Source organism: Barbus barbus, assembly GCF_936440315.1.
Source record: "Barbus barbus genome assembly, chromosome: 41".
In the NCBI taxonomy this organism is placed as follows: Eukaryota; Metazoa; Chordata; class Actinopteri; order Cypriniformes; family Cyprinidae; genus Barbus; species Barbus barbus.
Genome location: NC_136719.1, coordinates 18,807,857 through 18,823,789, shown reverse-complemented (window position 1 = coordinate 18,823,789; position 15,933 = coordinate 18,807,857). Strand labels below are relative to the sequence as shown.

Genomic DNA, 15,933 nt, shown 5'->3' with positions numbered 1-15,933 from the left:
GATCAAAACATGTCACTATTTGCTGTGGTGAAATAGCCACACATAAAAATGTATGAATTGCATTGCGTAGATAACCTAACATCAAGCCCAGCAGAATCTAAAACTACCTTTACAATGTTTTCATTTATATTGTATTTTATATAAAATATTTGACTGCAAAGTGCTAAGATTGACCAGAGTTAACTACTCTGGAAAAATGTGCAATAAATTCCAACTGGAGTATTATATTATTATTAATATTATCACTACTATTGCAGTTAGTTATGAAATATAGCATTAATTAAGAGCATTAATCTGTGACATAAGTTTCTGAGAAAAATGCAGTAACTAACTGGATGATTCATCTCACTGTATACTCTCTCCAACCTGTTTGCCCCCACTCAAACACATGTCTGAGGCTTCTAGAAACATCAAATGCTCAAGCAGAATCACTTAATGTGAGTGCATCTGCATGATGATGTTAAAGTGCACAGTTCTCCATTGCAGCATGTTTGTGACCTCAAAATATTTGTCAGTCTGGAAACAGACACCACATATAGATACAGACATAATGATGTGTGAGACTGACATGTGTTTAAGGCCCAATTAAAATTATGAATGTTATTTATGTGCCCCCCCCCCCAACTCACTGTCCACCATGATACTCAGCCACCGACACAGCCTGTGGGTAACACTTTTTAGAAAGATGAAAGAAACATCCCCCACTGCACACACATACCACATGAATCATGGGCCAGTCAAATGTTTATCTCCTGTTTTGTCTTCTACTAGTTGCTACCTTAGTTTAGTTTAGGTTACCTTGTCAACAATAGCAAGAGAAACACAAAGTAGTTATGCAGGTCATGCACTGAATAGTTTTCCAAATGGACCTTCATGCTTACGTTTTTTACTAAAAATCCATATGAATCGCATTGTACACATTCATACAAAATTGCAACCTCATAAAAGTTATATTTCCTTATTAGATCAGGTTGATTTTTCTCCACATAAGAACTCCTCCCATCCATGCCATGCATTGAGGCTCTTTTTTCAACCCACTCTCATGCAATTCATAATTGTTTTAAGTTTTGGCAAATTGATAGCTAATTCACATGAATTCGTACAATCTCATTCATACATTTTTGTACAATCTGCAAATATCCCACTGCAGTTTGGTTGAGGGGTGGACCTTCATGCTTAAATTTTTTTCCAATAAAATACATATAAAATCACTACCCCATGAAATGGTTGAGATTGGGTTGCTTTTTTTGCACATGGAAATAACCCCTCCCACCCATGTCTTTGCAGCCTATGTAGACTTGATATATCTGGGTCACTGTAAGCAAGCATGAAGCATCTGTATATCTGCAGTGCTGAGTGTGTTTTTAAGCTAAATTTAGACATGTACTCAAGGTTTTAAATGTCATGCAGATGTGAATGAAACCTATTTAGCACGAACAATATGAGATAGTGACTGTGACTGTGGTTAAATGTCTCTCATTATGTCTCTGTACCTACCTGATACAGAACAACTCATTCATACATTACCTCAGTATTCTTGTAAGATATTAAATGGTAATCAAATTAATTTACCATTAACCAACTCCTATATCCTCTCCTTTATATTTAAGATAATTCACCTGATGTTTCCTACAGTGCAGTATGAATGGTAATTTAGGAGATATGAACAGGGAACTAAGCTGATTTTCCTCCCCGGTTTTAGGGTCATTGTAGAGTACTGAAACTGAAATATCAAGATCCTAAAAAACCTGATACAGCAGAGAGGAGGAGGAAGATCGAAGGTGGTTTCCAGGAGTAGGTTTTGCAGCTGCTGAGTCTTGTGTTCCAAGGACAGATAAACTTTACAGGGGATTTTTCTCCACTTGGGCAGCTGTATGGAGGTCAAAAGATCAATGAAATACATGACAATAAGTGAAACATATATACATTATAGATAGGCTACCTATATTGGAAAATCCATTGACAGTGGTTCCCCAACAGTCACACAATAATTAACAGTTAATCTTGTCATAAATTTAGTTTATGATAGGCTACACAATGCCATAGATGTCAGTGTTTTAATTTTTAAATTAATGTTTGAAAAATACTTTTTTACGCTTCTGTTAATAATTTGAACTGCAAACATCTATAGCCTACGTCTAAATATTTTCTGATACACAAAATGAAAACGTACAAAACTTACCATGTTAACTATAATATCGGCCTAAATTCAAGTTATGAAATTACTGCTTTCTCTAAAAACACAAATGTTTAATCTCGAATCTCCTTCGTAGAATTTTAGAGGCTTTAAGAATCTAAATTTCAATGTACTTTTAGTCTTCGTATTTTCTCACTGCGCATGCGCGTCTCTCCTGTTCGCGATGGCCGTCAACATGGCGGCATTGGAGTGAGACGCTTGTCTAAACTTTACACTGATAATTGATTTCTTGATTCGCGTACTTTGTTTACGTGAAAGAAAGCCGTCGAACAAAAATGTCCCGTCACAGGAATGTCCGAGGTTATAACTACGACGAAGGTATATTGGAGGAATATGATATTTAACCGCTTTTGTGTAAAGAGGCCTGTATGGTTGCTAGTTAGCTGGTTTATTTATGCAGTGTTCGGTGCTGCAGATCATGACAGACTGCTGTCGTGTTACTGTTTCAGATGGTAACAGCTGTACTGTTCACCTGATAACGAGTTCTGTGCTTTTAAACTCCGATAGTAGTTTCTAGTTATAGTAAACACAGCTAACATTACAGTACATCTGGCTTTTGTATTTTGTTTTTATATTTTGGTGAGCACAAATCAGCTTTGTAGTTTATATAAGACAAAATAACATCTGGTTTCATAAATTTACTATTTTTCAACCCTGTATTTGTGCCTTTTGACTGTCAGTTTTGTTCATAAATTTTCTTGCATTGCTTTAGGTGGAGTGGCTGACTAAGCTAAGCTTTTTTAGGCCCCATCAATGCTTTTCTGTTTGTTGATGCAGCGGGATTGCTTGAACTAACTGGGAATCTAACATTGTCTCCATTTCTTCCTTGTTCATAGACTTTGATGATGATGACGTGTACGGGCAGTCAGTGGAAGATGACTACTGCATCTCTCCTGCCACTGGTTTGTGCTTAGTATTAAATAAATGTATAAATTCCCTATTATGAGGGTGCCAGTCATTTAGATCAGTCATAAAACCCAATTGCAAAACGTTTCTAATGTAATTTTTATTTTTAGTTTGAAGATTGTTTATTTAATTATAATCTGCATATCATTTTGGCCATATTTGCTTGATTAAATTAATAAAAAGATTCGGTTTGAACTCAATGACCTATGAATTTTACAGGCTTGTATGAGCCAATGCAATGCCATTTATCATGCCATTATGTTATTTATTTACTTTTTCATTTAGATGTTGAATAAATAACTGTATAATAATGGTGTTAAGTTTTGTCTCTTATGGAGATGTTTGTGGATTCATGTTTTTCATAGCCGCACAGTTTATCTACTCACGTCGAGACTCAAGGCAGGCTCGACATGTAGAGACCCTGGAAGAGGCAGAATATGAGGAGGAGGAAGAGGAGATGCCAACGTCTCCCACCATTGCAGGCACACTAGACCCACTACAACAAGGTACACACACTGACTTTATGGGTTAAGATTGCCAGTTAGTCGACTAGCTGGATAGTAAGTCTTTTAGCTTTAATATTTTTAATAGTAAGCCTAAAGTAAAGGGGTTGAATGTAGAGATGCAACTTCTCAAAGAGGATTGCAGAGGGCAGATAGTCTAAAAGTTAGGCATGTTGCTTCTATAGACTTTCAGAATGAAATTTATATAAATTTTATGGCCATCAAGACAATTGCATGCATATTTTCTGTTGTGTATAATGTTCCTCTTAGTATATGTAATTTAAAATGAAATGTAGTAACCCATACTATCAATTTGTGCTCTGCACTTAAAGGGTTAAGGTCATTGAGTCTGATTCGTATGAATTCTCGTATGCGTTTTTTCATATTCGTAATCCTAAAAATTTGTCATGCACAGAAAGCTTGCACACTGATGTGTATTAATTAATCCTTTGCGTAAAAATTCGCAAAACAGTAGCCTACTGAATAGAACCTTCAAGCATTGAGGATTATTTTGTTGTCCTTTCCCTTCTTAATAAAAGGAAAAAGAGAAAATATTGGGTCCATCCAATCCTGAGATATAGAGAGGACAGAGAGTTCCCCCTCCTTATTAAGGAGCAGCGGGATTATCACGGGCGATTCAAAGTTTACTTCAGGATGTCAGTGGGTCAGTTTGATGCTTTGCTAGTGATACTAGAGCCACATATAAAAAAGAAGACCACCAATTTCTGTGAACTCAGTGTGCAAGGATATATATATATAGAGTGCTTTGTGCTGCGGATGAACTTGACGATTGCCGTTCTGGATTTTGTTGTTTGCTTGTATGGTGGCTCTGATCTGTCAAAACACCTCTCAAAATGCTTGCTACGGATGCGAAAAATTGAAAAAAACGAAACCGATCCGACTTTTTTTATGACGAACGAAAATTTCGGAGGCAGCGTGTAAACGTGATTGACATAACGTGAGGTCGTATTTATTTTTTAATGTGCGAAAATTTCGGACTGTGTGCAATGACCTTCAGTTCACCCAAAAATGAAAATTCTATCATTAATTACTCACCCTCATGTCGTTCCAAACCCGGAAGACCTTCGTTCATCTTTGGAACACAAATTAAGTTACAGTTGCGTTGCTGTCTATGGAGGGTCAGAGAGCTCTCAGATTTCATAAAAAATATATCTTCATTTGTGTTCCGAAAATGAACGAAAGTCTTCCGGGTTTTGAACGACATGAGGGTGAGTAATTAATGACAGAATTTTCAGGTGAACTAACCCTTTAACCCATCCAAGTGAACGCGAATACACACACACCGTGAACGCACACAGAGAAGTTTGTTACTTGCTTTTTTGTGAGAACTATGGATTTTTGTTGTTGTTGTGGAAATAAAGACTAAATAGTTATTTAACTTACAGCATATATTTGGTGAGTTTCTGTCAGTTGCCCTTTTGAAGTGTTGCACTGTTGTATCTCTAATAAATGCATCTGATCAGGGTCAGGTGGACTAAATCAGCCTAACCAGCTTCCTTAAGACAGGCTAAACAACCAGTTTGTTCAGACAACCCAAAAACTAGCAGATTTTTAAAATAAAAGTTTTTAAATCATTTTGAAAAGTCTTTCATGCTCACCAAGGCTGCATTTATTTGTTAAAAAGTACAGTAAAATAGTTAAATATCATTACAATTTAATATGTTTAAAATGTAATTATTCCTGTAATAACACAACTTAATTTTCAGCAGACATTACTCCAGTCTTCAATGTCACATGCACCTCAAAAATCATCATTATGCTGATTTGCTGCTCAAGAAATGTTTCTTATTATTATCAATGTTGAAAACAGTTGAGCTGCTTAATTGTTTTATGGAAACCTTGACACATTTTTGGGGGGTTTTCGATGAATATAAAGTTTTAAAGAAAAGCATCCTATCTTACCAACTAGTCTTTATATGAACAAAAACAATTGTTTTTGTACTGATTTAATCATTCATATAATATTTTGTGCTTGTCCAAAATCCAGATTCAGTTTTGAGGAATGTTAACATTGCATTGGGAATAATTTGCATCTGTTGTCCCTGTTTTCCTGTTTGTTTGTGTTTGGACAGGTCAGTTGTATTCTTGTTTGGATCAGATGAGAACTGTGCTAGGAGATTCAATTCCAGACTCCACACTGACTCAGGCAGCCCTGAAATATGACTGTGACCCTCACAGAGCCCTTGATTTTATTCTAAGTGAGGAGAACACCAGTACACACGCCTCTACAGCCAGAACCAACCCACAGCCCGAGCCTATCACCATAGCTGCACCACAGAAAGGTACACGCATACGCCCTTCCACCCAAAACCAAAATCACAAAAAAAACCCTACACACCCTTATAGCCACCCAGCTACCCAGAATACATCTGCGTTACTTCCACTTACAAATGTGCCCTATTATGTATTTTCATCTAAAATGAAAGTGAAAACCACTCCAAGACCACAGATAGAAAAAAAACACGCATAAGGTTGGCATGAGGTCTCAGGGGAAAATGCTAAATTCCAGGGTTTTTCCAAAACTGGGGAGAACCAAATTTTTTTCAGTGTTAGAACCTATAAATAAATAATAAATAATTAATTTAAATAATTTTTAAAAATTCTAATAATAAAAAAAAATAACTAGTACTAATATGACTAATACAAATATTTATTATTATTATTATTATTATTATTGTGTATAAATTAATTAAAATGTTATAGACACCCTTCTTTAACTTATAATTATAAAATATAAAAATATAAGATACAAATTTTTCTCTCTGCTTAAATTTATAATTTTTTTTATTTTTTAATCGCTGATGTCATTAATTTTACAGTGTATAACGTATTGCCTTTTTCTTGCTTTCTCTGTGGTCTCGGCTAACCAATGAAATTCGATCATCTTCCTCATCCTCTCGGTTGCACTCTTTGACTACGATTGGCCCTCGTAAGGTAAGGAGCCTTATTTCCTCCCTCACACAATAGTACCAAGTCTGTATCAAGTGCACGTTCATGCAAACGAGGCAGCGAACAATCTTACATCCTCAGTGATCTGCTAGCCATGCCTGACCCAAACAAGTCCATACCTGCTGCTCTAAATCCTCCCCCTGGTCTGGGAAGTTTAGGAAAAGACCATTTAAAAGTGATTTCGTCTCAGAATTTAGGTAGTGATAGTGGGCGGTCCACTTTAGGACAAAGTTCACTGGCGTTCCTAATAGCTGAGCATGAACAGAAGTGTACAAATGTTCCTCCTCTAATTCCCTCCAGTGGTCTCTCATTGGATAACACGGTTCCCATCACTACCAGTCCTTTTGGTTCTTTTCTTGGTCCTGCTGCCCCACGTTCTGCAGTGTTCTTTCAAGGTCCTAGTGTCCCAACTATGTCCAGTTTGTCTGTTGGTGCTAGTGCGACACTCTCTTCTGGTCTCTCTTTGGGCACATCTGTCCCAGCTGGTCTGGGTGCGACATCCTCATCTCTTTTAACCAGCACTCTCAGTAGTCTAGCGCTACAGGATCCCAAGCCATCCGCCCCTCTTCCTGTCTCGTTAGGAAGTTTGAGCACTGTCCTGCAAAGCAGTGGACCGTTGAGAGTACCTGGGCACGCAAAGAGCTCTGGAAGCCTTTCATTGGCTGAGCTGATCCAGGAGCATCAGGACAACAGTCCCAAACTCTATGACAGTTTGCCAGGACGCCAAAACACACACAATTCGCATACAACTTGTCCTCAAAACAATCAAAAGCCTATCCGAACATCTGCTGCAAATGCTCCTCCTGGCTTTTCAGAGGCACCATCCCTGTCTGACCTCATGTCCCAACACCAAGCGTCAGTTGGTCTGCAACTCCCAACATGCACTGCATCGCTTAAGAGTGAAAATGGGTCTAAGCATCAAGCATCGAACAAATCTGCAGCAGCTGTACATAAGCCCCGCCCACTTATCTTAAATCAGAGCGTCGATCTTAGCGCACTCATGTCTAAAATGTCTCCCGACGGTCTTTCGCCAATCCTATTGAGTTTTGGTCACATCTCTGCCAGTCAGAAAAAACGTGTGTTTGCTAAACCATCGATTTTTGCATTCGCAATGTGTGTGCGTGTGAGAAATGAGAAGAGCCGGTGCAATAAAGTGACTCATAATGCTTTCTTATACAACAGACAGATGGAGAGGGTGAAAGAGCGAGTGCAGTGTCCACCTCTCCATCACATCACCCCATTTTCTTTTGACACACCCTCTCCGGATGACGTAGTCAAAGCGAATCAGAGAAAAGCTTTTACTCGAGACTGACTTGAGAAACACCTTTTTCTGTAAATTTTTAACATCTCCCAAACGTACATCTCTCTTAAAACACTTGGTATTTTGCACCTCAGATTCATTTTGTTTTACATGCCACAGCCACATTTTTGGCCATAATTTAAAGGAGCAAGGCTATATCGAGAAGTTGTCAGACTGAATGGTGTATAGTAGTGTATATAGAATGAACTGAATAGATTAGCGTTTATTATTTTAGGAAAATATGAACTTTCAGATGTCAGTCATAAGTCAGCACTCAGATGGTTTGTACATTTGAGCCCTGCAATTATTTAAATCATTAAGACTGCTAGTTTATTTTATTGCCCAAATAATACTTTGTATTTTTGAATTTTGTATATTTATTTACAGCTAACCATTAAAATGGAAAGTGAAAAAATGACCTTTTTTTGTGTCTGAAACCTCATAGTAATTGAGTATTACTTTTGAAGTCTTTCATATTTAAAATTTTTCAATTGGATTTTCATATTTTCAGAATTTTTAAAATGGTTCATTAAGCTAAATATGTATTTTTGTACTTGATTATGTAGTTTTATGACAAATTATGCTTAAATTCTAGAGTTGCGCTACTTAGCAAAAAAGAAAATACAGGAGCAGATACAGTGCAAAAATAAAGGAAAAAACAACAGATTCTCTCTACATCTGTTTTGCTGCCTTTTGAAATGAGCTGCAGTGCTGGTTTACCACAAACACAGAAAGAGGGAAGACATTTGGGTTTGGGGACACCTGGAGTTTTTTTCTATTACGTGTTTGACACTCAGCGCTGTAAAAGTGCATTTTAGTTATTATAATACAAGTTTGATACACATTTTCATATTTTTCAATTCCGTTTTGATTGTTTGCTGCCTTTTTTATTTGTTTTAAAGCACTGATGTACATATGTGACTGCTGTGGCCATGGGCCTGGCGTTTTATATATATTCAGCAATAAAGATTTTCCAGTTTCATTTCTGAGGTTGATGTTGAGGTGTGTGTGAATATGTGGGGGTGGAGGGGAACTTGATGTGTGTGTTGAGGCTGAGCTTGTTTTTTTTGCTCACCTTAAAGGGTGTGTTAACTTGTGGTGTTTATCACTTACGTGTGTCTGCTTTGACTACGTGTGTCTGCTTTGACTGCGTGTGTGTGCGCATATGTACATGTAAAAGAGAGAGTCTTTTTGGCCACATAAAGGTGTTAACACGCCCAGAGCATATTGGAAGGCTTTGCTTTCATTGTGGTAGACCATCCACCATGGGAGATGATACACGCATGCACAGATCTGAAGATGGTCTGAAAACACACACAACATACACCCTATGCACATTCAGATTGACTTTATTTCCTCATTGCACACTGACCTACTCTCCAAAACCAGTTTAATCCTGATAATCACTTGAAAAAAAGGGTGTTCATTGGGATTGTTAGTGAATTAGACTTCGTTAAGCCTAAATAAACTAGAAGAATCAATTTAGAGACACAAAGTTTTGAACATTTAATCACTGACAGTTCTTGTTGGGTTTAAATGTGCATGGATCTTCCATGATGTGGAAAATTTCCTTTATGTAGCAAGGATCACTATTACTCTAATTCGTAATTAGAGATTTTAACTCAATCTTAAAAGATTCTAAAAATTCTACAATTCTGCCATTTAATTCCATTTCTCTGCAGAACACAAAATAAGTCCTTTTGAAGAACTGTTTTTGTCCATACAATGATAGTCAATGGTGTCCAAACACTGTCTTTCATTTTATGAACAAAAGTTTGTGTTATACAGGTTTGGAACAACATTAGGGTGAGTAAACGACGATTTTCTTTTGTGTGAACCTTTAAATAAATCTTTGTGTAACCTTTCCTGCATAATCTGGGGTGGTGATGGCGCAGTGGATAAGACACATGCCTTTGGTGTGAGAGACCCGGGTTCGAATCCACTGTGAGACACCAATGTGTCCCTGAGCAAGACACTTAACCCCCTAGTTGCTCCAGAGGCGTGCGACCTCTGACATATATAGCAATTGTAAGTCTCTTTGGATAAAAGCGTCAGCTAAATGAATAAATGTAAATGTATTTTTGGGTCACACATGAATGAGATCTTGCAGTTTAAGGAGAGGTGTGTTTTTTACATTTCTAAGAAATCACCGTTATGATTTTGCATCTGGCAGATAATTAAACTGGTGAAAATCCCCTAGACTTAAATGAAACGAGGGACCAGAATATCTTGTTGATGGGCTCTTTTGATTTGGAACCGTAAGCAACAACTTTATAACCTCTTTGAATGTTCTTAGCAACACCCTGGCAAACATTTGAAAAACTCTAGCATGACAATGGTGATGGAGTTTTGGATGGGCAAGCGTTCACTTTTTTTCGTCAGAAAATGTAAAAATCCTGTTTTACTGTTAAGATGCTTTGACTAAACAGACTTTTATTCTTTCTCATGTGTTCTTGTTAACTCTCTGTTTGCCGAGCCAAGCGTGGGTGAAGGCCTGTGTTTGAAAAGCATGGTGTATCTCACCTTTCACACTTGCTGTCTTTCACTCTGTTTTGCAAATTCTATCTCTTTGCCATCTGACCACCTCAAGTCATCTATCCCTTTTTTTCCCCCTCTCTGTTTTCTCTGCCTTCATTTGCCACCCACACAGGAAAGAGTGACTGGTTTACAGCTGGTCGTGTTACTGCTCTTTGACGTTTTCTCCCTTTTTTGCACTTTGTGGCTTTTGCAGAAATGGTATGTCATTGTGCCTGTGCTGCGAGACGTGCAGCACTACATAGATTGGTCAGAGAGAGAGAACGAGAGAGGTTATTGACCCTATTTGAGAGCATCAATAAAGATCATTTGTAGCTAGTTTTCTCTTTCTCTGTCAGACTGTTTCTTGTTTTCTCATACTTTGCTCTCCCCTGAATCCTGTCAGTAGAACTAGAGACCATTTTACCCAAATTAGACTGTGAAGACCTGCAGAGGCTTCATATACAGTAATCTGTATACCTATTTAATTTAGCTAAGAATAAGAATTGATGGTTAGGTTTATTAGTGGTGTTTGCCAATTTAAGCATCATTGTTGGAGTTGCAGATTTGAACAAACCCTAAATGTTAGAAATTAAAGTTTGGCATCAACTCGTCCTGAACTGTTTGTGCTACTAAGATTTATTTATTTATATGACAGATTGTAAAATGAGTGATACAGTCCCATAGATGTAAGTAGTAGGAACCTAATTCATATCGAAGGGTCTGAATATCATAGATTCATGGTTGGTTTTTCTATGAAGTAAGAAACTAATTAGCAAAACTAAAACTGATTTGATACTGGGCTGAGATTCTGACACCTTTTGCAACCACTTAGCAATGCCTTTTCGGTTGCATAGAATACCCATTCAGGGGTGTGTTTCCCAACAGCATCATTAGCCAACTGTGGCTGGCAGTTCTGTTGAACTCTCTTGGTAACAACAGACCTTGCGAACATAGTTGCTATGCATTGATGCATAGTTTTGTCTTTTACTGTTTTTTTTTGCTAATTGGTAATTTTAGTATTTCAGCTTATGCTTATCAATTTAGATGCCAAGTCAACATTTCTCTCTCTTTCAAAAATGCTACTGTAAAAACCTATTAATTGATTAACGGTAAATTCCCCTACTATATACAGTGAAAAACTCTATTGGACATTCATTTTGTAATGTTATTTTTACGGTAGTATACTGTTTTTGGAAGTGAAAACGTATGTATACAGGGAATAACCATAAATTGACATTCCCAGAATTTTCGTCAAAATAACTTTCTTCTGTATGTTGTTACAACTGATGCTGTACAGTTCATGTTTATTTCGTTATTTCAGTTTTGTGTGTTACCATGATGGTGTTTAGTGTTTGTGTGTGCACCTTCTAAATGTTAATGTTTAAAAGCTGCTTGTGATGGCCTTTGGTTCATTATGTGACTTTCTCATCACCATCTGCTTTTGGTGGTTATCAGTGTATTACAAATGTACAAAACAGATTTCAGTACTTCCGTAGGTTGGTATATTAACATTTTATCAGTTAATGAAATTACGATATTTAAATGTAATTTAAATTAAATCCGTAAAATCTAAAATGTTGCTACCATATTTTTTACGGTAAAATTCTGGCAACCACACCTGCCAGTTTATTTTGGTATTTTACTGTAAATTATGGATTTTTATTTTTTATTTTTATTTTTTTTGCAGTGCTATCACATAGCAATGTGCTAAAATTCACTCACAATGCCTTTCACTCAAGTGCTTTACCCCTAGCATCATGGTAGTGAATTTTTTCATGAGGCTATTGCCACTCACATTTTCTTCGGACACTGAAAAAGGACAAGATTAGGTCGCTGCTAAGGGTGTTCTGAATCTTATTGGTTCCAATGCAGTTGTTCTAAGTTGGTTACAAAGGTGTTTTAAAGATGGAGGTGTTGAAGAATGTCCCATTCATGCAGACTTTTAGGCCTTTGTCAACCTTTGCCCTTCCCTGTTTGTGTAAGAGATTAAATAAGACTAGTCTGTGATGCATCCGAGTGTGTCTGTATTGTTTTCAGCAGGTGTGTACCACATGGGCAAGGCTGTATGTGAGAGAATCTGTAATAGTGCGCGATATGTCATTGTGAATTGAGGATGTCTGAATGGCAGTAGTGAGGTGAGTGTGTGGGGATTCCCCATAGTTATGGGACAGCCGTGCTACACTCAACCCAATAAAAATAACTGATATGGAAAAGAAGGGGATGAAAGATAAGCTGGAGAAAAGATACTGTAGGCTGTAAGTGTTTTGGAAAGACGACCGTTCCTTCTTTCGGTTTTTGCATGGGTTTATTGTCCTGTTTCTTTCCAGGAGTTGTTACACTAGCGCCCCCTCCTGGAACAAAATATGCCCAACACATTGGACTTTCCAGACTTCTTTAGTTAGATGGTGTGTTTTGATGGAATCCAACTTGTATTTTTATTTATCTTTACTTTTTTATTATTATTTGAAATTTAGTTGAATTTTCTTGATTTCTGTTACTTTGATTCTACCCCCATTGCTCAATTGAATTTGGTTCATATGTCTAGCAAACAGGAGGTGCGAGGGCTAGCAGGTAGTTAACAGATCTTGAAGGATGGATTAAGAACAGAGTGAGAGATGTGTGTACAGTCACTGACTGACAGTGAGTACATGAGATGACAGATAATCAGGTAGGATCATGTCTCCCTTGTGTTTGACTAGTCCTGGATCCGTTTTTCTAAGAAGAGCACATTTACATATCCTGAAGGGTGTGTGTCTCAGTTTTTTTTTGTACTACCTGTAGAGAACTTTTATACATGTGTTTGTCATCACAGCTGAGTAATGCTCTTTTGAACAACATCCGACACAGAGACAACAATGCCGTATTAACACTATAGCTAAAGTTTACAATATTTCCAAAGCATATTTTTAGTGTTGAAATAGACAAGATACTCAGTAAGGTAAATGTATAAATGACGTATATAGAGGAAATAGTAAAAATAAATGGAGTTTATCAGGAGTGAATTTAAATAGTGACTGTGGCATATGGAAAGTATTAATAATAAATGCTGTTAAAGTAATAATTGTTTGGTGATGCATGTTAACACGGTCGTTCATTTCCTTGATCCATAAAATTATTTTTTTAATTGACTATCAGAGTGGAAATGTCAAAAGGCAGTGTTTTTTTTCTGTATTTTATGGTTCTTTTTTTTTTTTTTTTTTACTTTTTTTTTTTGTATGTAGTGAGCTCTTTGACAGAATCGAATTGAATTTGGCAGCACAGAGTGTTCTGGCGGCTGTGTTTGTAGAGATATGTTGTGTGGGTGTGGTTTGTGTGTAAAGTGTTGCTGAGTGTGTGTGTGTGTGTTCAGATGGGAGATATTTTGTGGGTGTGGCCGAGTGTGTGTGAGCGAGAGAGCAGGTGAACTGATATCTACATTCCCCAGCACTTCCTGTCCCTGTAACAGGTGTTTTGTTGTCTTGAGCTCTGTATGTGTAAAGGGTCCTTGTGGTGTGGCTATTCCAACTCAAACACATCTGGGGACTTGTATGGTGTTTATTTTTTATATAACTATCAACATTAGTTTCTATAACAATGCAAATAGATGTAAATTCCCACGTTATGATACCTTAAAAATGATTAAGATCAATGTTTTTTTCCCCCAAGGTGAGTCAGACATCTCGCAAGTTGTCCCGAAGTTCAAAGTGCGTTTTTTTTCCTGTTGCATTTTTCGCTTGAATTTTATTCTAAATAAATATAAGATCCCTGTAACCTACTCGTCTTCTCAGCTTCTATTCTCATTTTGTTCTTGGGGGTTAGAGGTTGCATTATTTTAGCACATTAACCCTCTGTGTGCTGGAAGTGCACAGTCAGTGTGGGAGTACAAGTGACGTGCCAGAGTTAACCCTTTCCTGGCCAGAGCGTTTACTGCTCAGTGCAAGATGACTGGCTGTGGCCGTTGCTACTGAAACGGCTCTACTGCTATGACGAGACACCAAGCACTCGCTGTAGCCATTTACCTTACAGGGACAGAAAAATATACTCTCTCATCCTCGTTTTTGTTCATCCCTTCCCCCTCTCTGGCTTTGAGAGCCTGTTTTGGTGCAACGTGGAGGAGTTGACTCATGAATTTCAGTAAGCTAGTGAGAAAACAAGGCTCAGCACGTCTATTGCACTGACACACACATCTGCTCATCTGAAAATGAGTAACCCTTTATAATGTACCAAACAGGAAACTTGCCTTCATAAAATGTACACTGTCATACATTTTATGAAAGTAGTATAGGGCAAAAGGCTTGCTTTATGCTGAAAAACGTTTTTTTTTTTTTTTTTTTTCTTTAAAGGAATAGTTCACCCAAAAATTTAAATGTACTCTCCCTTGAGATTCTTGATGAGATGTATTTCTTAATCGAAACAGATTTGGAGAAAAATGTTTCGCATTACATTATTTGCTGAACGAGAGTCCCAACAGCTGATAGAAACATCAATCCACATGACTCCGGTCCATCAATGTACATATTGTGAAGTGAAAAGCTTTACGTTTATGAAACAAATCCATCTTTAAGGCATTGTAAATTTAAACTGTAGCTTCTGACCAAAATATAATCCAATGCTTTCTCCAGTGAAAAAGTAATCTGTGCATATTTCTCTCCTGATTCAGACAAGATAACTTTATTTTCTTTTTGAGAAAGCAATATTATAGAGGACGAGTATTTAGCTTTACAAATGGTTTAAAGTTAAAACATTCTAAATTTATTAAAAACAGCCTTTTGCTTCTCAAGATGTTAATTGATGGACTGGAGTCGTGTGGATTACTTTTGGATTATCGTGATGTTTTTATCAGCAATTGGACTCTTATTCTGACGGCACCCATTTACTGCATAGGATTCATTGGTGAACAAGTGATGTAATGCTAAATTTCTCCAAATCTGTTCCTTTAAAAGAAACAAACTTATCTTGGATGGCCTGAGAGTGAGTAAATTAATTATTTTGGGTGAATTAATATTTGAACCTTTATTGAAATGTTAAAGTTAAAAATCATTAATATATATTATTTAAAAATCCAAATTTAGTGTATGCATGCTGTTTTCTACATTCTAGCTAAAGCACGGGAGGCTTCAGAGAGTCGTGTTGAAGCAGAGGTTGTCCCAAAGGTTGCCCGCATGACTGTGTCAGGCAAGAAGCAGACCATGGGCTTTGATGTGCGAAGGTAAGCCAATCGAGGTAACGTGGAAGTGGTTTAAAGATCTGCCCTTGTAACCCAAACATAGTAGGTTCAAACCTTATAAGGGGTGCTCTATAAACTGTGATCTTTCACTTTTGAACAAAGCATTTAACCACAGCTCACTCCACGGGGACTGTCCCTGAAATAAGTATCACTGTATCACCGTGTCCAAATCAAGATAGGTCACGTTTTCAGTGATCCGTCAGTCTAGAGCGAACACTAGTGAAATGCTCAAAGCCACTTATAAGATATTTCATAGTATGTGATGTAGTTTTTTAGCTCAATATACAGTTACAATTAACAGGGTTTTGAATTAGATTTTTGATTGGCAGGGTAG

General features: G+C 37.2%; 1 protein-coding gene across 3 annotated transcripts in view; it reads left to right on the top strand.

Moving 5' to 3' along the window:
• Positions 1-2,344: 2,344 nt before the first annotated feature.
• The window catches only part of LOC306861043 (HBS1-like protein), a 30,490-nt gene continuing 16,901 nt past the window's right edge, over positions 2,345-15,933 (top strand). The window contains exons 1-6 of one of the 3 annotated variants that reach the window (XM_079403107.1): positions 2,345-2,515; positions 3,034-3,099; positions 3,469-3,609; positions 5,700-5,909; positions 6,567-6,773; positions 15,473-15,581. In XM_079403107.1, the coding sequence (XP_079259233.1) occupies positions 2,473-2,515; positions 3,034-3,099; positions 3,469-3,609; positions 5,700-5,909; positions 6,567-6,773; positions 15,473-15,581 (776 nt within the window). In that variant the 5' untranslated portion in view covers positions 2,345-2,472. The remainder of the gene's footprint in view (positions 2,516-3,033; positions 3,100-3,468; positions 3,610-5,699; positions 5,910-6,566; positions 6,774-15,472; positions 15,582-15,933) is intronic. The other 2 variants (XM_079403108.1, XM_079403109.1) reach the window with 2 other exon arrangements.